This window comes from Alligator sinensis, unplaced genomic scaffold (assembly GCF_000455745.1).
Source record: "Alligator sinensis unplaced genomic scaffold, ASM45574v1 scaffold755_2, whole genome shotgun sequence".
Classification (NCBI taxonomy): domain Eukaryota; kingdom Metazoa; phylum Chordata; order Crocodylia; family Alligatoridae; genus Alligator; species Alligator sinensis.
Window position 1 is genome coordinate 772359 of NW_005841883.1, and position 22681 is coordinate 795039.

At 42.0% G+C, this 22681-nt stretch overlaps 1 protein-coding gene across 1 annotated transcript in view; it reads left to right on the forward strand.

Moving 5' to 3' along the window:
• Positions 1-22681, forward strand: part of RAPH1 (Ras association (RalGDS/AF-6) and pleckstrin homology domains 1) — a 189043-nt gene that overhangs the window by 88104 nt on the left and 78258 nt on the right. Inside the window, exon 6 of the mRNA XM_014516900.2 lies at positions 13617-13691. Within this exon, the coding sequence (XP_014372386.2) occupies positions 13617-13691 (75 nt within the window). The remainder of the gene's footprint in view (positions 1-13616; positions 13692-22681) is intronic.

Here is a 22681-nt window from a genome sequence, read left to right on the forward strand (position 1 = left end):
ATCTATTCCATTACTATGTGAAACAATTTGGTGTTGGTTTGAAATATCTTGCACCATTTTTAACTTGAGGTTGACACTCTTGTGGCCTGGCAGCCTCAAAAATTAAAATAATCTATTGAATTTACCTTACAAAATGCAGGAGGAAAAGGTGGGGGTGAATCTTTAGCTTTTGGTTCTGCTGCAATTCAGTACACTCCAATAGATAACATAATGAAGATCAGCGAGTAACTAGATGTGTGTCCCATTGGCTCATGTTTTATCTTGTCTAACAGACATCCTGTAATATTGTCTCCAAGTTTATTTTTAGGAAAGTTAAATTACTTATCAGAATCTTTAGAGCTGTTAAGTAATTCATAACTATCTAACTTTGAGAGTGAGGCATGGCATATCTGTATGTATGTATACATTTATATTATGAGATTTATATGCCACCTTTCCCAAAAAATACAAAGTAACTTATGAATAGGAACCTGCCAAAATTGTGATTTCGCAATTTTCACAGAAAACTTGATTTCAGGTGGGCTTTGAAAAAATGCAGGCTCTGTGAAAAAGTGCAGGCTCTCAAGGGCGGGGAAGCAAAAAAATAGCTGCAAGAACAAAAAAAGTCTGGAAGCCTGGCATCCTGAAGCATGAGGGACGGAGCAAATCAGAGGATGAGTCCTTGACGTAGGCTCAGTCTGGGACCAGCCAGGGAAGCAGGGGGGTTTTGTCTCTGGCTTTAAAGCACCCACAGGCATGCTCCTACAGCAGGAGTTTTCAATCTTTTTGGATCAGTGTACTCCCGGCGGCCGGATGCAAAGCAGTGTACCCCTGGCAGCCAGATGCAGAGCTCGGAGTGGTGGGGGGTGGCATGCGACTGAATGCAGAGCAGCAGCAGCCGCCACGTATGAGCTTCCCCTGCCCCCCATGTCTGGCTGCATAGGTGGTGGCAGCGCGGGATGGTGCGTGGTGGCACTCCATCCCCGCCCGTGCGTACACCCTGGGGCCTTCTCAAGTACCCCTGGGGATACGCATACCCCCGGTTGACAACCCCTGTCCTACAGCATACATGCTTCCACCTAAGGAAGCATGATGACAGGGATGATGAACACTAAGAAATCTTTCAAGATGGCCAAATACGTTTCAGCACTGGACTGTACAAGACAGTATCCTGCAGGAATCTTGCATGCAGGTGGAGAGCAGAGGGGAGAGCAACAAGGATGATGTTGTAGTGGGTATGTGCTATAGACCACCAGAGGATGAGGCGGATGAGACTTTCTTCAGGCAACTAGTGGAATTTTGCAGATCATAGGCCCTGGTTCTCTTGGAGGACTTCAGTTGTCCTGACATCTGCTGGAAAGATAATACAGCAGTGTGCAGGCAATCCAGGAAGTTTTTGGAGAGCATTGGAGATGACTTCTTGGTGCAAGTGTTGGAGGGGCTGTGCTCTTCTTGACCTACTGCTTACAAACAGGGAAGAATTGGTGGGGGATGTAGAAGTGGATGGCAAGTTGGGCAGCACTGACCAAGAAATGATTGAGTTCAGGATCTGGATAACAGGAAGAAAGGAGAGCAGTAGAGTATGAACCCTGGATTTCAGAAAAGCAGACTTCAACTCCCTCAGGGAACTAACAGGCAGGATCCCCTTGGAGACCAGTCTGAGGGGGAAAGGCGTCTAGGAGAGCTGGTTGTATTTTAAAGAAACCTTACTGAGGGTGAAGGAACAAACCACCCCGATGTTCAGGAAGAATAACAAGTGTGGCAAGCAACTAGCTTGGCTTAGCAGAGAACTCGTTGGTGAGCTTAAACACAAAAAGGAATCTTACAAGAAGTGGCAGCTTGGACAAACAACTTGGGAGGAGTATAAGAATATTGCTCAGGAGGCGAGGCTGAAATCAGGAAGGCCAAAGTGCAATTGGAGATGCAGCTAGCAAGGAATGTCAAGGATAGCAAGAAGGGTTTCTATAAGTATGTTAGCAACAAGAAGAAGGTCAGGGAAAGTGTAGGTCCCTTATTGAATGGTGGAGGCACCCTAGTGACTGATGATGAGGAAAAAGCTGAAGTACTCAATGCCTTTTCTTCCAGACAATTGGAAAAGGACAAATAGAGCACCCATATTTAAGAAAGGGTAGAAGGAGAATCCAGTGAACCTAGACTAGTCAGCCTCAGCTCAGTCACCAGAAAAATCATGGAGAAGGTCCTCAAAGAAACCATTTCTAAGCACTTGGAGGATAAGGTGATTAGGAAGAGTCAGCATGGATTCATCAAGAGCAAATCATGCCTGACCAACCCAATTGCCTTCTATGATGAGATAACTAGCTCTGTGGATGCAGGGAAAGCAATGAACATGATATATACCTTGACTTTAGCAAGGCTTTTGATACAGTCTCCCACAGCAATCTTGCAAGCAAGCTAAGGAAGTAGCGAATGAATGAATGAATGAAGGGGCGGACGGCTGGACAGACGGACTAAGGTGGACAGAAAGCTGGCTGGATTGTCCAGTTAAACGGGTAGTGATCAATGGCTTAAAGTCTAGCTGGGAGCCGGTATCAAGTGGAGTGCCCCAGGGGTCAGGCCTGTGGCCGGTTTTGTTCAGTATCTTAATTAGCAATTTGGAAGATGGGATGGATTGTACCCTCAGCAAGTTCACGGATAACACCAAGCTAAGGGCTGTAATAAATACACTAGAAGGTAGGGCTAGGATTCAGAGTGACCTAGACAAATTGAAGGATTGGGCCAAAAGGAATCTCATGAGGTTCAGCAAAGACAAATGCAAAGTTCTGCACTTGGGATGGAAGAATCTCATGTACTGCTGACTGGCTGGGCAGCAGCTCTGCAGAAAAGGACCTGGGGGTTACAGTGAACAATAAGATGGATGAGTCAGTAGTGTGCCCTTGTTGCCAAGAAGACTAACGGTATCCTGGGCTGCATTAGTAAGAGCACTGCCAGCAGATGGAGGGAAGTAATTATTCCCCTCTATTCAGGACTGGTGAGGCCACATCTGGAATACTGTGTCCAGTTTTGGGCCCCCTACTATAGAAAGGATGTGGATAAGTTGGAGAGAGTCCAGTGGAGGGCTGGGGCATGTGACTTCTGAGGAGAAGCTGAGGAAATGGGGTTTATTTAGTCTACAGAAAAGAAGACTGAGAGTGGATTTGATAGCAGCCTTTTACTACCTGAAGGAGGGGTTCCAAAGAGTTTGGAGCTAGACTGTTGTTAATGGTGACAGATGATAGAACAAGGAACAGTGGTCTCCAGTTGCAGCAAGGGAGATTCAGGTTGGATATTAGGAAAAACTTTCTCGCTAGGAGGGTGGTGAAACATTGGAACAGATTACCTAGAGAGATGGTGGAATCTCCATCCTTGGAGGTTTTCAAGGGCTGGCTTGACAAAGCCCTGGCTGGAATGATATAGTTGGGGCTTGGTCCTACTTTGAGCAGGGGGTTGGACTAGATGACCTCCTGAGGTCCCTTCCAACCCTAATTTTCTATGATTCTGTGGGGGAAGACTCTTCTGTACCTCCAGCAGTGTAACTGTGGATGTGTCAAGGAAAACCAGCATAAATTGGCACTTGGAGTCTGAGGCACACATGAAGTGGAAGGCTGCTGCACAGGCTGAAGGTCACAGCAAGAAGCAAGCAACCGTGTCCTCCCTCTTTATAAGGACCCCAAGAAAGCAGCTTGGTAAGGCAGGAGGCAACATTTTCCTTTGTGGAGGCTTTCACAGTGGTGAACATCTTGCTGGAGAAACTTGATCACCTGAAGTTAAGGAACTACCTGAACCAACACGTGCCAAATGCTGGCAGTTTTCCACGTGCCAACAAGCTTCAGCAAGGCTATCTCCCTGTAGTGATTAATTTGCACGTACAGTGCGTGAATGCTGCCTTAGCAGAATATCATTCTTTCTCCATTGTGGCTTATGAAGCTACCAACCCTCAAGATAACTGTGCTGCACATTTTATATGTACCAGAGAGCTGGACAGACCAAGACCTGCCTGTGTTTCAGACATCTGTCAATTTTCTTACCATGTCCCAAGCCATCGTGAAGGTAACTGTCAGCTACGGCATATACTTTAAAAAGATCTCAGCATTCTTGTCTGATAATGCCACATACATGTGCAAAGCTTTCTCTGATGTGCTCCGCAAAATGCTGTCCAACACTGTTCATGTCACCTGTAACGCACAAATTTCATCCCTAGTAAGTGACATCTGGTGCACTCAGTTCTCCTATTTGGATAGCCTGGTGTCTTCCTTGAAAGCTTTCAAGCACTGTCCAGGTCATAAGGACTGGTACAGAGAGTCTGTAACCAGTCTAGGTGGGGACTCGCATGGCACTGTACTGCTGCCACCAGAGCCTGTGCTCACACTGTAGAATTTGTGGTTTGGCACAATCTGTTACCATGCTAAGCATGCAGCACTACTAGCAGTTTGTGAGTGAGGAGCTGGAAATCGCACCTGGCGCACACAATACATGTTCAAGCTTCAGAGTTTCTTAGGGCAAGACGACATTCAAGATCAAGTGACATTTGTGGCTGACAATGCCACCTGATTCATGGAGTTCCTGACATGGGAACCTAAGAGGATTAAGCCCACGGAAGCCATTAATGGCCTCTTAGTTTGTTTAGTAACTTGTCAGTTAATGGCTTCCGTGGGCTTAATCAAGGGATTAAGCCCACGGAAGCCATTAATTGACACATTACTATCTAAGCAGCTGTTTGGGACCATCTGGCAATCTGCGGGGAGGGGCGAGACTACTGGAGTCCCTTGGTCAATCAGAAGCATGGCAGGGCCTGCTGTGCTCAGCCCACAGAAGTGACGACCAGCCCCAGGATCTGCCTGTGAAATCAGCTGGCAGCCGCCTCGAGTTCTGTAAACCCCTGCTTATAAACAGTACTGCAGTATGCATATGCCTTTCTTAATTCTTGTTTATGAAAACGAAGGCTAATGTAAATATTCATGGTACCAGTTTCCAAGCTTTTTTTTGTATATGGTAAAATAAGAGTAGGAAGCAAACCAAATCCATTCCTCCTTTCCTATCAAATTGCCAGTCATGAGTATTTCGTTGCTGTGGAAGGAAAAAGTGTTTTTGTGTTGACAGGCAAAAAATGTGGAACAACTAATATTGTCATTTAATGTACATTAATTTTAAAGAAGTCATTTTCTGACAAGAAACCGCATTAAATTGTGTAAAATAATACCTCTTACCATTTTCACATATAGCTGTCAAGTACATGTAAGCAACAAGGTGGAAGACTTTTCTGTGGCAGTTTATGTACAAATAAGCTTATTCATACTAAGCTGCAGTCACATATACTTTGTAGTATTTGTGAAAAGGAGTAATTAGAGTTTTGACATTGAAATCTTTTGTTAGAATAGTATATAAATAGCCAGTGATTGGGGGGGGCGCTTTTTAAAAACCTTGTAAAATGCAGTTCCCACCAACTGGTCCATGAATCTCTCCTGGTATTTAGTTTGAAAATAATGGATGGTTGTATCCTTTCTTTGAAGGAAAGAATGCACGAAATCTTAGGAGGCCAAAAAATAATTTGGAACAAGAAACATATTTCTTGTTCTTATTTACAAACTGTCATAATGAGCTATTTTTATTAAATGAACTACATGTGTAAAAGAATTTTAAATGTAAAAAAGTTTATTGAAGTTAAAAGGAACTTATTTAAACAACTCTAATACAATGTGTTGATGACAAAACATTGAGTAGTTGGTGTGGGTTTTGTTAGCTCATTTGTATGTTTAAATTTGTTCCTTTTTTGTCCGTGTTTTGACATTGTGATGATCCTGATAGAGTTGTTCTTCTGGGATATTTACACAATGCAAGCATTTGAAAAATGTTGTGCCTTCACATAGTTGTTTCTTAGCCAAACTATAATTCCATTTTAAAAAACTACTCTCATAACTCAGTTTATAACTCAGTTCTCCCCAATCTTTAATCTCTTTTGCTTCTTATCCATTTTCCCGTCTAACTTCTGATATATTTCTGCATTGCCTAGAAGTATGTGTGTGAGGGAATTTTAGGGCCAAGTCATTAGGAATTTGCAAAGAACTGTTGTCTTCCTGCTCTTTGACAGATGTTTGTAGTCTAAAATCACATTGGCAGTTTTACTGCCATCACTCTAATAGCTCAGAGTTTGCTGACTACTATTCATACCTTGAAAACAATAACAACAATATATCTCCTTTTCAGTGTTTTGGGTTTTTTTGTGTTTGTTTTACAGATCTGGAAAGCAGTGTTAGCAAAAGTCACCTAGATTTTTTTTAGGTTTTTCTGTTTGTTTTTTCATAAACAGATATTTCAATAATGCAGACACTTTTTCCCACAATGCCCAGGGGATTCAGTACTTGCAAGTAGTCCTGCATTGACAAATGCTCATGTATCATGGAAATTATTTTTTGTTAAAGTTATTTTTTGTTATACCAGTTTTTAACAGAATAATGTTTGAGCCAAAAGGTTGCAAGTTTCTGCATCTCACTAAAAATTGGGTTCATACTTAATGCTGAAAAATAAATAAAGCATTAATACTGTATTTTTATTCAAGGTTCTTGCCTGCTTCCTATTCTTTGTGGTTGAACCAACAGGTGGAAGTCACAAATTCAGGGTGTAGTCAACCATGGATTAGGCTGTTTTACTTCTTTTATATGGAAAACCTACCTACGGGAAGGAAATTACATCAGTGCAAAGGAACTAAATCTCCCTCTTGCGGGGGGAAAAAAATGAAAAGCTAGAGATCAGCACAGCTCAAACGGTGTGCTGCCTCTGATATAGCCGGTCAATTGGAAGACTTGGAGCTCCAGCCATAAGATAAAGTTGACCATACACATGACATCACACACAGAAAATATCCCCATAGCAAACATCCCCTTAGTACACTTCCCTGTACCAGCACAGATTTTTAGAAGTAAATTTGCTTTTCTGGGAAGAACAAAATTCCCTTTCTTGGTAAAGGATTCAACTGCATGAATGCTGTTTGTGTGACAGCTACCTTGGTTATATCTGTACAGCTATTTCATAGATTCCTAGAGTCAGAAGGTACCTGGTAGATCATTGGGTCCGACCCTAATCTCTTCTTGAACACCTCCAAGGTAGGGGAAAGAACCATCTCCCTTGGAAGCCCATTCCATATTTTGGCAACCCTTACCATAAAGAATTTCTTCCTTATGTCCAATCAAAATCTATTCTCCTTCAGTTTGTGGCCGTTATTTCTGATAAACCCGAGGGGCGCCCTGGTAAACAGTGTCCCCTATTCCCTCCTGACCCCTCCCTGATGAGTTTGTAGACAGCCTCAAGATCACCTCTCAGCCTTCTCTTGCAGAGGCTGACGAGTTTCAGGTCCCTCAGTCTGTCTTCATAGGGTATTACCTGCAGACCATCAACCATACAAGTAGCCTTCCTCTGAACCCTCTCAAGGTTTTCCACATCCCTCTTGAAGTGCGGCTCCCAAAATGGGATGCAGTACTACGTATGTGGCCTCACCAATGCCGCATAGAGGGGAATTATCACTTCCCTAGACTTGCTTGTGATGCACCTGCTGATGCAAGACAGGGTGTGGTTAGCCTTGCTTATTACCTCGTCACGCTGGCGACATGTTCATTTTTGCGTCAATCAGGACTCCAAGGTCTTTTTCTACTGTTGTGGTACTCAGAATGGTACCCTCCAGCCTATAGGTGTGTTGGAGATTTTCTCCCCAGGTGCAGCACCTTGCATTTATCCTTGTTAAATTGCATCCTATTCTGATCTGCCCACTTCCCCAGTCTATCCAAATCTGCCTAAATTCACTCCCTGCCCTCCAGTGTGTTTACTATAACCCATAGCTTAGTGTCATCTGTGAATTTGGACAAGGTGCTTTCAACACCTTCATCCAAATCACTGATGAAGGTATTAAACAGTACTGGTCCAAGGACAGAGCTTCAAGGGACACCACTGCCCACATCTCTCCAGGGAGAAACCGACCCATCAACCACCACTCTCTGGGTGTGTTCCATAAGCCAGGTTTTCACCCACCTTGCTGTGAAAAAATCCACATCACTGCTACTCAGTTTACTCATAAGAATTGGGTGTGACACTGTGTCAAAAGCCTTTTTAAAATCCAGGTAAATAATATCTACTTCCACTCCTGCATCTAAACACTTTGTGACCTGGTCATAAAAAGAGACCAGGTTAGTCAGGCAGGATCTGCCCGCTATAAACCCATGCTGGTTGCCTCTTAACATTGTGTTACCCACTGGCCCCCTGCAAATGTGATCCTTTATGATTTTTTCTAAGGTCTTGCCAAGAATAAAGGTGAGGCTAACTGGCCTATAATTTCCAAGGTCCTTCTTCCTCCCCTTCTTGAAAATAGGGACCACGTTGGCCCTTTCCCAGTCCTCTGGGACCTGTCCCAAGTGCCACAAGCGCTCAAACAGTTGCGCCAGTGGTTTTGCTATGTCGTCGGTCAATTCCTTTAGTACCCTTGGGTGAAGATCAACGGGGCCAGCCGACTTAAATATGTCCAACCCTTCCAAGTGCCCCTTCACTAGGTCAGTGCTAACCGTTGTTGGATTGTTATTATTGTCACTCCAGCCTAAAGACTCATTGGGAGGTGTATTTGTGTCCAGGAAAGCAGAAGCAAAGAAATTATTTAAGAGCTCTGCTTTTTCCATCTTATCAGTTACGAGTTGCCCATGTCCATTCTGTAACGGCCCTATGTTACCCTGCGCCTTCTTCCTACTCCCTATGTACTTAAAGAAGGACTTTTTGTTATCCTTAATCTTTGTTGCCAACTTGAGTTTTGTATCTGCTCTGGCCTCCCTCACTGCTTCCCTGCAAGCATGAGCCAAGCAGGTATACTCCTCTTTGGTGGCTGCCCCCTGCTTCCACAGCCTGCAGGCCTCTTTTTTCCTTTGAAGGCTCTCCTGGATTTCCTTGCTCAGATGAGAAGGTTTTTTGGCTCTTTTGCCTCCCTTTGCATGTACTGGGATGGTGCCCCTCTGTGCCTGTAGGATCAGTCCCTTGAGGAACTCCCACCTTTCTTGGACTCCCATCTCACAGATGTGATTACCCCTCAGTCCCACCCTAACCGGTCTCCTGAGCTCGTTGAAGTTGGCCTTCCAGAAGTCTAGCACTACTGCCCTACTAGTTGTCTTTCCCACCTTATGCCGGACAGTGAATCTTATCAACTGGTGGTCACTATCCCCTAGGTTACCTTGTACCTATCGATTCCCCACCATGCCCTCCCCTGTGGCCAGCACCAAGTCAAGTAAGGCATCTCCCCAAGTGGGATTACATACCTCCTGTGTTAGATGCAGGTCCTATATGCAGGTTAAAAACCTACATGAATGGGCAGACCTGCTCCTCCCAGCAGATGTCTGGGTAATTTAGGTCACCCATGACAACTAGGTCCTTTGAGCGTACTGCCTTTGAGAGCTGTTTCAAGAATTCTAGGTCTAACTCTTCCTCCTGGTGTGGGAGTCAGTAGGAGACTCCTACTACCAAGTCCCTTTCACCCCTACCCCCTTGTAATCTGACCCATAGGACTTCGATTTGCCCTTCTGTCCCCATCTTTATTACAGAAGATGTATAATGTTCCCTAACGTATAAAGCAATGCCCCCTCCCCCCTTTTTTCCCCAATCTATCCTGCCTGTATAGCTTGTAGCCTTCAATGCCCACTGCTCAGTCATGGGTAGGGTCCCACCAGGTTTCTCTTAGACCAACCAGGTCAGGATGTTTGTCTGCAAGCAGGAGTGCAAGTTCCTTCTGTTTGTTACCCATACTTCTAGCATTAGTATAGAGACACCTAAGCCCCCTGATAGGTGCCCTTAGTATTCCCCTATCCTGATTCTTAGTAGGCCCCTTAGTACTTTCCTGATCATTTCCAATGTGCAGTTCGTGGCTTGTCTTACCCAAACTCATCCTGAACTCGGCATCCCCATCCCCCAACAAAGCTAGTTTAAAGCTCTACTTAGGAGGTCTTCCAACCTGTAAGAGAACAGACTCTTACCTTTTAGAGAGAAATGTAGGCTGTCCCGTCCCAGCAAAGTCTCCGGGCAGGTAGCGTGCCTCCCGTACTGTAGGATCCGGGCAGCAGATGGATCCCTCCGTTCCTGTCAGGAGTCACCCACCACGATGACTCGACGCCTTCTCCTCTGGTTGCCCCTCATCCTGTCTGGTGGTAGCTGTGGACATGGCCTCCATTGCTGTACTCTCTCCAAGTGATGCTAGAGCATCATACCTGTTTCCCAGCTGCACTGGGGGAGTTGTTCCAATGGTGCAACGTCTAGTTCTGTGACATGTAGATCTGGAGGTGACTGTCTTCCATCCTTCTCCATCGACCTCCTCCTGTGACACCTTCCCTCCAGGTGTGTGGCTGAATGATGCAATCCTGCTGAGCTACTTTAGTTTTTTGCTTTACTTAATAGGAGTTTTAAGTTTTCATATGACTAGAAAAATATTTTTTCTTTTTATGAGACTGTCTAATAAGCCTCCTTACATTCACAGGAGACCAGAAACCCCTTGAGCCACCCCTTTTTCACACTTCTCCCACAGCACATCCATCCTGCTTCAAGCAGAAAGCTGCTGAGCCCGTACTACTGCCAGTATTTCTTGTTTATATTGTTTATGAATTACACCCCCCCTTTTTTTGCTATAAATTCATTTCTCATTTCTTTTGGATCTGTGTTCCTCTTGGCTAGCTATAGGTGTGATTTTTTTTTTTTTCACAGACAGTAGGCAAGGTGATCAATGAGGGAAAGAAATAGAAGAAAGTTTAAGGAGAGATCTGCCTCATCTGAGTTTCTATTAATAGACCTATGTCAAGAGAGAGTGAGATTGGTGAATATTGCGAGAAATAACCTTCAGAAAAAGAGCTACCTGTTGCGGGAGATTCAGGTGTCTCTTCTCCCCAGCCTGCCCCCACCCCCACCCCTTCCCATTTGCTTGTCTCTGGGAAGTCCAAGAAAGCTAAGGATAAATTACCCATGGGAAAAGCTTTGATAGGTATTTCAGTAGCAGTCTTTTCTAGCCCTGACACTACATCCCAAAATAAGTATGATTTATCTCAATTGGAATCCATTAAATCTGACAAGGACACTACCAAGGAACTTTCTCAAACAGAATTCTTTGCATCCATGTCAAGAGGTGTTATTTGCACCTTTGAGTTTTGTACAGAGCCAGCCAAGCTGAAAGAGTATTTCCTGATTGATTCCCCAAATAATTTAATGAAGTCTCTTAAGGCAGTATAAAGCACACTATTCTGGCTGTGCTGTACTTTGTAGGGTAGGGAAGGATTTTGGGGTGTGATATCTTTTATTATGTATAATAATACTGTATAGATGGAAGGGACATGGATGGCTTTATAGATGACTATATTCTTCGAACACTTCCAGACTTACCTTCTCATTGTAAAGAATCATTGAGGTATGAGTATAGTGCCGCATGCCTTTAAAGTTAAACAAAATGATGCATTCTTGATCCAGGTTTTAGAGATCCCTCTCACTATAACTCACTAAAGATCTTGTGTATTTGAAGGTAGCAGTGGTGGAAAAGCTTATTAAATGGTCATAACGATAAACTGTGCATTGCTTAGCATGTACTAGGTACCGCACTCTCACTAACACATTTGAAAAGTTCAGTGTAAATGTTTACTTCCTTTTTAACGTGTGCTCAGCTGGTAGAGTTAGCCTGCGGAGAGCTTGAAGACTGTATTTTAATCACCTTTAGCATATGTTGAATATAAACAAACCCATGAAATGGGACTTCCTGAAAATCATTGAAATAGACCAGTGTCTCTCCAGGGGGAATTTTTGAATTCTGACCTCTGTCTCCTGTACATGTTATTCCAAGCCAATAGTGGCCTATTCATAATAACAACTTGGGCATTATTTAAGAGTTGGCAACCACATCAGTTCTCAAGAAAACATCCTGCCTTTGCTGGTGCCCTTTGTGTAACTTAAGTTCTTGGCTACTGCAATAGCCAGATATCAGTCCTGGCTATATCCACAGAAAGAAGACTCTAACAACAAGCAGAATCTGCCTTCTGCCAGACTGACTTTTGGAGACCTGTTTGGAGAAAAAACCTTCTGACAAAAGTGCTTGGAAAGGAAAAGTATGTCTTGCTAGCATCAAAACTTTCAAGAAAGGGACTTCAGAACCCAAACTTCAGAAGCAGTTCAGGAGGAAAGAGGTGTCATCCTCTGAGGGTAGGCAATAGAACAGATTCTCTAGAGGGGAAGGTCTCATCAGAACCCCTTACCTTAAATCCCAGGCATCCAATACCAAACCTGCCAGGTGAAGAGAAGAGGATGGGTGTCCATTTTCTCCCTCCATTAATAGTAAAGTGCCTCCAAGGCAGATTATATGGAAGTAGCTCTGCAGACTGCCACTGAGAGACTGATGTCATCATTTCATCAAAATGCCAACCTTCAAAGAAATATACCTAAATAGGAATAACGTGACCAGAGCCATTAAACATTTACTTCTCATAGCAGCCATAGAGCTCATCTCTACCCCACACTTTCTCAGGAGTCTGCTGTTTTATTTGTAGCATGGAAGAGGAGAGGATTTTACACTGTGCTCGGCTTCCAGTTACTTAACAAGAGTACTAGGAAGCACAGATTTATAGAACATGTGGAACAAAAGTGAAAAACACACCAGTGCAGGAGTATTGGGGCCACAGGTACCTGCATGGGAGACTGGCTCAGCCACTTGGGAAGAAATTTGGTACGTATGGGGTAGGCTTCTTGCTTGTGTGTTATAAAATGAATCTGATTGCCTCAATAGATGTAACATTTGAACTGTGGTGTACTCTTCCATAGGGTAATAATTCAGTCCTTCCTTTCAGCAGGTGCTAGAGAAAAGGGATCATTCAAATTTTCCCTCTTGTCATATTTTATCATTCATTTTTCTCATTCGGGAAATCTTCGTTTACCAATTGTGGATGATTGTCAGATGAACTCTGGTAAGAGGGAGGACTCATTTACCTGCTAGTTTTCCTTCTACAAGATGTTTGGCAATCTGTTTCATCTGCTAGAGGACTGTATTTTTAAGAGACCAAATATGGGAAAAAGCTATCTTTGTTCTTTTAGACATGTCAGGTAGTAGCTGCTCTTGTTATGTTAAGGAGTTTTTCTTCCCTTTGAAGTTTTCATCTTGTAAAACTGGGCTGTAATGCTTGAAGGGCCTGCCCTGCTTCTACAAGTGCTAGTTCCATACTACCTTCACTTCTACGTAGCGAGCTTAAATGTATAGGATTGCCAGACATGGGTAGCATTTTCAAAAGTGTATGAAGTGACTTAAAGCATAAGGCTTATGTACCCAAGTCATTTAGGTGCTTTTGAATATCCTACTCAGCCTCTTGCAGAAAAAGAAACAAGTAGCAGGTAAGCAAAGCTTATTTTGTGTCGTTGAAAAAAATAGATGAAGGGTAAGGTGGCAACATCCAAGTTACACAACTGCTTATTAAATGTTAAGCGTTTCTTGGATTCACTTTTTAGAGACTTGTAATTGTAAGGGTGGGAGGAGGCTGGCAGTGTTAAATGAAAGAAATGTAATTGCTTAAAACTCTGCTTATCTTCTATAATCAATACACTATAAAATTACTGCGCTGACTTCTTTTGACTTATTTTCTTTCTCTTTCTTTCTGCACAAGCACTCCTATCTGGACAGGGAAACCTCCCTCCTTCTGAGAAACATTGCAGGAAAGCCTTCTCATTTGCTGACCAAGGTGATGCTTCTTCTTTCCACCTGCACGTGACTCTTCCTTGTAGTTAGAATACAGTTCATACTTCTGGGTTTATATCCTTTCCCTCTTTCCTTCTGACCATTTCCAATAACTTTTGCATATGTATATGTGTATACATATATTATTTCAGTGACTTTTCCTCTGGTCAGAGGAAACGGGCTGCTTTTAAAGGCTGTCTCTCATTTTAAATGCACTCTGAGTTGCTGTACATCTCAGAGATTCCAAATTATTGTAGAGCATTTGATAATCATGTTAATATTCAATTTTCTTAGCTACAGAAGCAAATGGAGTCTAAAACGTCTTCTGTTCTCTCCCCTTCATGAATATAAAAATGAAGTTTTGGGGATCACTTGGATACTTTTTCTATTGCAAGAAAATAGATACTTGCTTTAAATGGATTAAAGCTATTTGCCATCTCTCATGCTGAGAGAGGGAAGATCAAACTCACTCTTCAGGTGTTCTTCCATCATGTTAAATAGGCAAACACTGTAGGTTGACAGCATGTTCAGAAGCCTGTTAAAGATGGCTCCTAAACTATTTCCCTAACACATGGAAAGGGTCAGTGATGTCCTAGGACTTGGTTGCCTCATATGTTTTCATCTACTGTTTATTTTGAGAATCCTCATTTCTGTATTTGTTGTTGTTTGGAATCAATATGCATGAGAAGGTGATCAATACAGAGGATGAATCCATCAGGTGATGATCCAAGTGGCACAAGGGAGAATAGGTATTTTATATTGTTGAAAATATTGCACATTCTTTAAAACAAGGGTCAAACTTTACTGCTTTTTACCTACTTTATACCATTTCTTTGATTTAAAAGAAGGGTGAAAGGGTACTATTAAGGGGAAGTTGAGGCAAGTATGAAGACAAGGACTCCACTAATTATACCAATATATTAGTCATAAAGAGTATGTTTGTTAAATAGATTGATTTAGGCTGTATTTGCAAATTATACTTTAGAACTACTGCTCTTTTTTGTCTATATTTGTATTTGTGCTAAAGTGTCTTAAATGCTCAACAAGAATCTCTTCTGCGAAAAATGTATACAGTCTGTTATATTTCAAAGGAGCTTTAACAGCAGCCCAGAACAAAAGTCATTTCTGCTTTATCACAGCCCTCTCCTATTTTAGGTTTTTATTTTAAAAACCTTACTGGTTTAGGTGCATGTGAATTAACACCAGTGATGGCATGTACATAAACTTTTTTTATTCTAATGTCCTCCTTGCTTCCTTTGGTTTATGTTTTCAGTATGCATTTGTACACATTTGCTACTATATGAAATGAAAATAGGTTTAATTGAAACCTTTCCTTTGGGTCAGTTCATTGTTAATTGATGTGCCCCTGAGCCACAGTGCCTCCTGGGAGTCATTATTGGGATCCAATGCCATGTTTTCCTCTCCAGCTGGACATCTACCATTTTACATATGCGCAAGCATTTTTTAGTTAACTCTGCCTCTAAGATTTCAATTGCTGAGTTAGACTTGCTTTATGCTCTGCATTTGTATTATCCACTTTCATATGTTTGGGTCCAGGATTTTTGGGGGAGGATCCTAGCTTTCTTAGTATTTTGCCAGTTCCCCATCTGGTGTGTTAAGCGTGAGTGAAAAGTTAGTAGAATAGCAGGAAGATAGCGGCACAGGAAATTAATAGTGGTAATGGACTATATGAAATTGAGACCAGAAACTTGAACTTCTGTTATCCTATGCTGCCAAGTAGAGTAATAGGGGTGGGGTCACAGCTCACTGTGTATCCATCCCATGTCCCCAACAGGCATTGCTGCTTAGATATAAGATGCTTCATGGCCCATACCTAAATGCTTTCAGGAGGGAAGGGGATGCTTTCAGCAACAGTGCTAATTGTTTGAAAATTCAGGTTTCTGTTTTCTCTCATGCTGCCCCTCACATTTGGGAGGCATTCTCTGTAAATGTGTACCTCATCTTAAAGCTCCTCTTTGCTGTGTTGCCTAAAAAAGACTGAGGGTTTTGACTGGAGTATACCAGGGTTTTGACTGGGGTGTGCCAGTGTTCCTTCTTGGACTTTAAACTTGGAGGTTCCTGGCTAGAGGGTCTTGCCCCTCCACTCAGTCAGACCAATTGTCATATTTGGGGTCAGGTTAGGAATTTTACCCCATGGCCGAATTGGTATGGAGTGTGGGGAGGGTTGCCTTCCTCTGTTGGGGACATGGTCCTCTACCCAGAATCTCCTGAGCATATATTAACAGCATTTCAGAGAAGCAGGACATTGGCTACCATGTTTCTTCTGCTTTACCTGTGTGTGGTTAAGATATTAGGTCTATGTTGTGTTAGGGTTGATGGTAGTCTTATGTACAGTTTAGATTATGGTTTGGATAGGGATGATCCTTCTTCAGGCTTACCTAGGTGACTTATAGAGGTCCCTTCCAGTGCTGCTTCTCCATGACTACAAAATTTTGACAAGTGTAAGTTTGCTGATGTGCAAAGACCATTGTCTGACCCATGCTAACTAATATTGTTGCCATTGTCTTCTTGTGCTCCCTAGCCCCTCCTTGTTTGCCTGTATTCCTCTGCCTCTTTTCTTTTGCTTAGGTTCTTTTGCTTAGGTTTGAGGCAGGGATCATCTTGTAGTCCTGTGCTAGTACAGCTTCTAAGACAATAAGGTCCTAGCCCATGACTAGGACCTGTAAGTGCTATACTAATTCAAACAACAGTGACTGAAACAGCACATGGCAAACCTCAATGCAGATGTACTGTTATTCCAGGCAAGGAGGTCCCTCCATAGGAGAGAGGGGGGAGTATCTTGAATTTTACATTTTCTCCTCTGTTGTTTGATATATAACACAGTATTTACTGCAGATTAGTCAAACACTTCCAAGAAAACAAAAATAAAAAAATACCACACCTAAGCGACAAGCAGAGATTTTTGAGGACTAAATCTCTTATTACATTAACTGCACGGTTAGGATAGATTTAGAAAAGCTCATTATACTGAGATGAAATCAACAAGTTTGTCTCAATATCAGATTGGAAGTGAGCTGTCAAATGAATATTAACAATTACCAATCCTTCTCAGTTTTGAAGAGGTGGTTTTTTACTAGGTTTTAATTCCTAGTTAAAGATTCTTACCAAAGTCAATGAAATCAGTTAGTTGGAACTCATTAAGTATCTTAGTAGAGAAACCAAATTGTTATTTGCAAATGCCTAAACCATAACCTTAGAGCTAACTATAGAGCTTCTTCCTTAAATTTAAATTGTAATAGATGACGCTTTCTCTTTCCAAAGAACTCTAGTACACAGAAGTTTAACATACTTTGGAGGGCTTTTCTTTTGATCACCTTCTCTGTATGGACTTTGTATGATTATATACATGCATGCATACATGCACGCACAAAAGGCCACACTTCTGTTTCTACTACCTAAAAATAAAAAGTTGGGATGTCTCCTACCTAACAAAAATAAAAGATGGAAACAGGAAAAAGAAAAAGGTACTTACAATAACAGCAGGCTTAAACGCCATAGGACTTGCACTTTTCTGGACTCTCTCATATAGTAGGTCTTCGAATTGCAGTTAGAAAGCCATATAATTGTGGGCTGTGGGCACAGAACAATCAGAGTGGAGGCTGATGTCATGAATTCTGTCCCCAAGGTCTCGGAGATTCTGGAATGTCTTTCTTAGATGGCTCGTTGACCCACAAGGCAAAGATTCTTAACTTTATCCTGGATTTTTATGTTTGCTTATTCCAATGAACTAGAAATTGGCAACAGGAATATTATGCTACAGGAGAGTATAATTGAATCTCTCTGATTCGAATCAGAACCCTCCAAATCAATTCGGAAAGATTCGGCAATTCAGACAGACACAGCTTTAAATGTTTTTTCTACGTACCTCTTGGTAGCAGGGGCTCGTGAATGCTGCGATGCTGGGGCGTATGGAGTGTCCCACAGAAGTGCAGGGGGCTCCCCAGCGCACTGAGTAGCAGATCCGGACATGGACCAGAAGCATTTCTGGTCCACTTCCAGTCCACCGGAGAGCATGGGGGGGCCATGCACCCCCCCCCCCCCCCCTGGCCACCGGGGGCTCCCGGCCCCCCCCCCCGCCTTGGCAACTGGTGCCTCCTGGGTCTGGAGGGGCACCCGGGGTCCCCCCACAGCCAAATGATGAGCTGGAGGGGCACAGGAGGGCCCCCTGCATGCTCCCCAGCAGACCCAGAAGTGGACCAGAAATATTTGGAAGTGAGTTGTCCAGAAATACTTCCGGTCCACTTCCGGGTTCACCGCCAAGCATGTGGAGGCCTCCCCCGCACTCCTGTGGGACTCTCCATGCGCCTCAGCATCACAGCGTTCACAAGCCATGCTGGTACCTCGAGGTATGTAGAAAAAACATTTAATTAAAGCTGTGTCTGTGTCCAAATCCCTGAGTCTCCAAATCAGCATCGAATCTTCAGATTTGGATTTGGCCAAATCGAATCAAGGACAGTGATCCAAATCAATTAATCGAATTACCGTCCCTGATTCAGGCCAAATTGAATAGGGCCTGCTTCGCGCACCCCTAATATATAGGCAGTCCTTGACTTAAGACGTTTCGAGTTGCAATGAACGGCACTTACGAGGCTTATAAATTGACACCCTGTTTCAACGTTCTGATGTCAGTTTCAACTTTACGACGCTTGATCCGACATGATGCCACACCAGCTAACAAGTTCACTGAATCGCCCATCTCCCTGGAGAACATCTGTCCAAACTTCCTTGCACGCTTTCTTTAAAAAAGCAGACAAGACTCCAGAAAAATCTGCAGCCAAGACTCCTGAGAAGACTCCAGCCAAGAACCCTTCAAAAAGTCACCTCAAAGAAGTCCTTCCAAATCAATATGATTGCTATTTACAATATAAATACATTAATGTAGCTGTATTACTCATCTATAACTGACTGAGCACAAAATTCTGTGTTATTTTTCGTGTTAATAGGGTATTGGGCCTTGGTTCAGGAACCAGTCAATCCCCCTTGTATAACATTGTTCCTGTGGGACAATCGGTTCCAAGTTGCAATGTTTCTACTTAAGCCGCAGTTTTCAGGAACCAATTGCATCATAAGTCCAAGGATTGCCTGTAGTGGAGAGGGACGCGAGAGAGGAGGAGCTGGAAGAAGATATGTATGACCGAAGCCCTCCAAAACCATTTGACGGATCCACTATGAAATCTATCTTAGAACCATCCAGTTTGGTCCTGTTGAGGTTTGAATGACATCATTTAATAAGCATCAGCTTTAGAGAAAAGGTCATTTTCGGATCAACAGTTTATAAAATGTTCAGTATTTTGGCATACTATGAATATTGATGTCTGTGACTTCCACCCCACCAAATGTCAAAAACCTGGGTATACAAGACAGCTTTTTAGAGAGCTGGTGTGGTCTCCTCTCCATGAAAGTATCTTGAGATGATGGTCACCAGTTTACAGAAAATACGACGCATACATCCTATAACAATAGCTGATAAGCAGGTTTGTTTCTTAAACAACTAGTCACTTGATATTAATTATTCAACAACATTCATCCAGTTATTCCATCTTATTTTTAATGTCATCACACTTCTCTTAAGACAATTTATAGTAAAGAAGACTTCTCTTTTGGAATTTTCAACTTGATAGAGAAACGTACTTTGAAACCCTTCAGGGTTTCTCTGTCTCAATGAATGTGCACCAGGGGATTTAATTTAGGTTGAACAGGCAGACGTAATTCTGGCAATTACTAATTTTTGTGCATGTGGCTTCGCAAACATAACATTCTGTTGACGTAATTTTCCATGTGTATATAATATCCTCACTTTTTAAAAATAGATTCCATTATGTGGCACCATTCTGACCTGCACACAATTCATTGATAAGATGGGAAGTTTAGCTGCAGAACACACCTCTACCATTTTATCTAACAGTGTAACTGACAGCAGTAATATGTAATCCTCCCCTGTGTAGATCATCAGGAGAGTGGGACACTTTGCTAGAGAGCTTCAGTAGCAGAGTGGGTCAGATTCTGAAATCTTGGATTCCATCCAGTCTCCTGATGGATATGTGCTTCTAGTGGGTATGTTTTTTTCTGTTTCTCCCCCGCCAAAATTATGTCCTCTTCTGTTCTGTCTCGTTAAGCCTATCCCTATCCTTTGTCTTATCTACAGTTGGCTCTTCGGTTGGTCATTCTTTCACTTAGCCAATTCCATTTTCTGTTCCCCAGGATTTTCACTCTACTCCTAGTCTTCTTTCCCAACAAAATTTCAGAATCCAATTCCAAAACATGGTGACACTACAGCCAAAGAAAAGGTCACCAACCTTAACACAACACAAGCTGTCATCTTTATTGAGCCTCATCCTCGGAAGCAGTTGAACCATTCTGACTGTTTCCAAAGAAGTCTGAGACAGACACCTGATATGACAGAGTTCTTTCTATCCAGGTGTTTGGTCAGAGTTATAAGCAACTGAAAATAGGGTCTTTTAATGAAAGGTGTCTGGTAGCCTAATCCTAACAATTAGGCCTTTCACTTCTCTCTTCTAGCAATAGAATGTTGAAAAATAACAGGATGACTGTAGTACAGCTCCTGGGTTGTCCAATGGTTCCTATTTCACTTTGGTGGGAAGAGAACAAGAAGTTTAAGAACAAACCAGCAACTTCAGTCAAATAGAGAAGAGGATTCATAAGAAATTTTGAAGTTTCCTTTTCATTGTGGGCTTCCCAACTACTTTGGGGAGCAAAGTAGGCCTTTGGCAAGCATCTCTCCTTTTACCTTAATTGGGAAAAGTGCCTGCAGCCCTGCCACTTGTTTCTTCTTCCTCTTTCATGGGTGTCTCTGATGCTTTTCCTCTTGCCTAAAATGTTGTTATAATGGGCTCTTGTACTTTTGCTCCCCTTCATGAGTTTCAACTCTGTCAGTTACGGAGCTGTCCTCTGTTTTGGGGGGCCTCAAAAGGAGAAGAAAAGGCTTTCTCCTAATGTCTAAGAAGGCTTTTTTCAGCAGCAGAAAAGCTGTAAAAGAGGAGAGAGAAACTGATAAGGGGCTGACTTTTGGGGGGACTGTTAGGAGAGATGAAGGCACAGAAGGCTGGAGGTACTACCAAGCAGGTGAAAAACTATGCATGTTGCTTTTCCATTTCTTTCCACTTCCTTCTCCTTGATTCCTTGCTGCTAATTCTAATTTTAAAAAAAGCAAAACTTATGATGCACATCATAAAGCAGTGCAAGTTTTCCGTCTTACTCTTTTGCTTATATGTTATATCCCTATCCCTACTCTTTTGCATGTTTGTGTACATGTTTCTAGTGCCCAGTGTAGTAGGGCTTTAGTCTCAATTTGTGACTTTGGGCACTACCACAATATAGATATTAATGAATGACTATAAATGGGAGGAAAAAGTTACAGGGAAATCACATTGAGTAGAGAAGGGAAAAAGATTGGAACAGGAAATGGGGAAGACGAGGGGGAATATAAAGGCAATTTGTTAAGGTCAAGGAGAGCTCATGGAATGAGGCAAAGAATCACTTTCCAGCAAAAGAGGTACTTGAAGCCACATATTTGCAGCAGATGAGAAGACTTTTTTCTTTTGCTGGTAGTACTAAGGGAAGTGGCTTCAGTTCTTGCTGATGTACCAGATAGGTAAAATTGGTTGTTTTGAGGAGCATCCCAATAGTAAGCTAAACCTGTTTTCAAAAAATAGACATTTCTGTGGTAATGAGTCATGAAATACTTCCACAAAAACAAAAGTATACTGTTTGGCAGCAATGATATAGCAGCACACTTCACCGTTTCTGACTCAACAGAGATACAAATATCTTTTCTCAGGGTGGAGGTTTTTTAAATATTTTAGTAAAAATGTAGTAATGAAAAAAGCCTGTAACTATTGTGATTGATGCAGTAAAAAATTAGGATAATGCAGGTGTCTTGATAGAAGTTATTAGAGGGTTTGAAGAATGCAGTAAGAACATCTGTTTCAAAAAAGAATTCAGAAAAAGCACAGTCCTTGCTAGCCAACTGATTCCATTGATACCTCAGGCAGAGCTGTAGATAACAAAGTAAATATCATACAAATTTGCAGGACTCCAGAGACTAATATTGTTCACTTGCATTTAATAATACACTCTTGCTTGTACTTCCATTAAAAAGACACAGCCTAGAACAGTGGTTCTCAACTTTTTGACTCAAGGAAAAATGGAAAAAATTACAGTTCTTGGCTTGCACTCTTTTTTAATCCAGAAATATAATAGAGCAATTCTTTTGTTGCAGACAACTCAGACCACAGCAGGTCAGAATGTTTTTAACCGTATAGATTCCTGTTTGAAATCTCTGAGTTTATCTTGTGAATCATGTTGTCACTTCTAACAGTGCTAACACTGTGTGGCAACCCACAGCACCCTTGAAAAGATGTCAAGGCTACTCGGGGTCCTGCGGCACCCTGGCTGAGAATCCCTGGTCTAGAGAAAACTTTCAAGTACAGTACCATATTTAGCATTGTAAATATGAATGAATGAATTATCTACCAAATTTACTTAAATAAAGTGTGATCTAGTGTAATTAGTACTACTTAATTGCTATGTTCATTAAACACAGCAAGATTTTCTATTAATGGAAAACCTAAATGTAAGAAGATGATTTACTAATGTAGAATAAAATGTGCAAACTCAAAAAATATTAAAAAAGTAAAGTCCATAGTGCCAACTCATCTCAGTCATGCTGCTGCACATCCTACATATTTTTCTTAGGGATATTTTTTTGTGCATTTTAATAGTCTGGTAAAAAATTGCTAATGACTAAATAAACCACTTCCAGTTACCTGTGTTTATTTCTATTCATAGTGCAATAATACATTTTGAATTAATGAGATCTCATTATAGCTATTTCACCCTTGGAAAGTGACATAAAGTTGCCAATTTTAAGGAAATCATTGAGTTTCTGAATCTGTGATGTTCTTACATAACCTTAGTAAGATGCATTGTTCAAACTATCATGGAAATACTTGC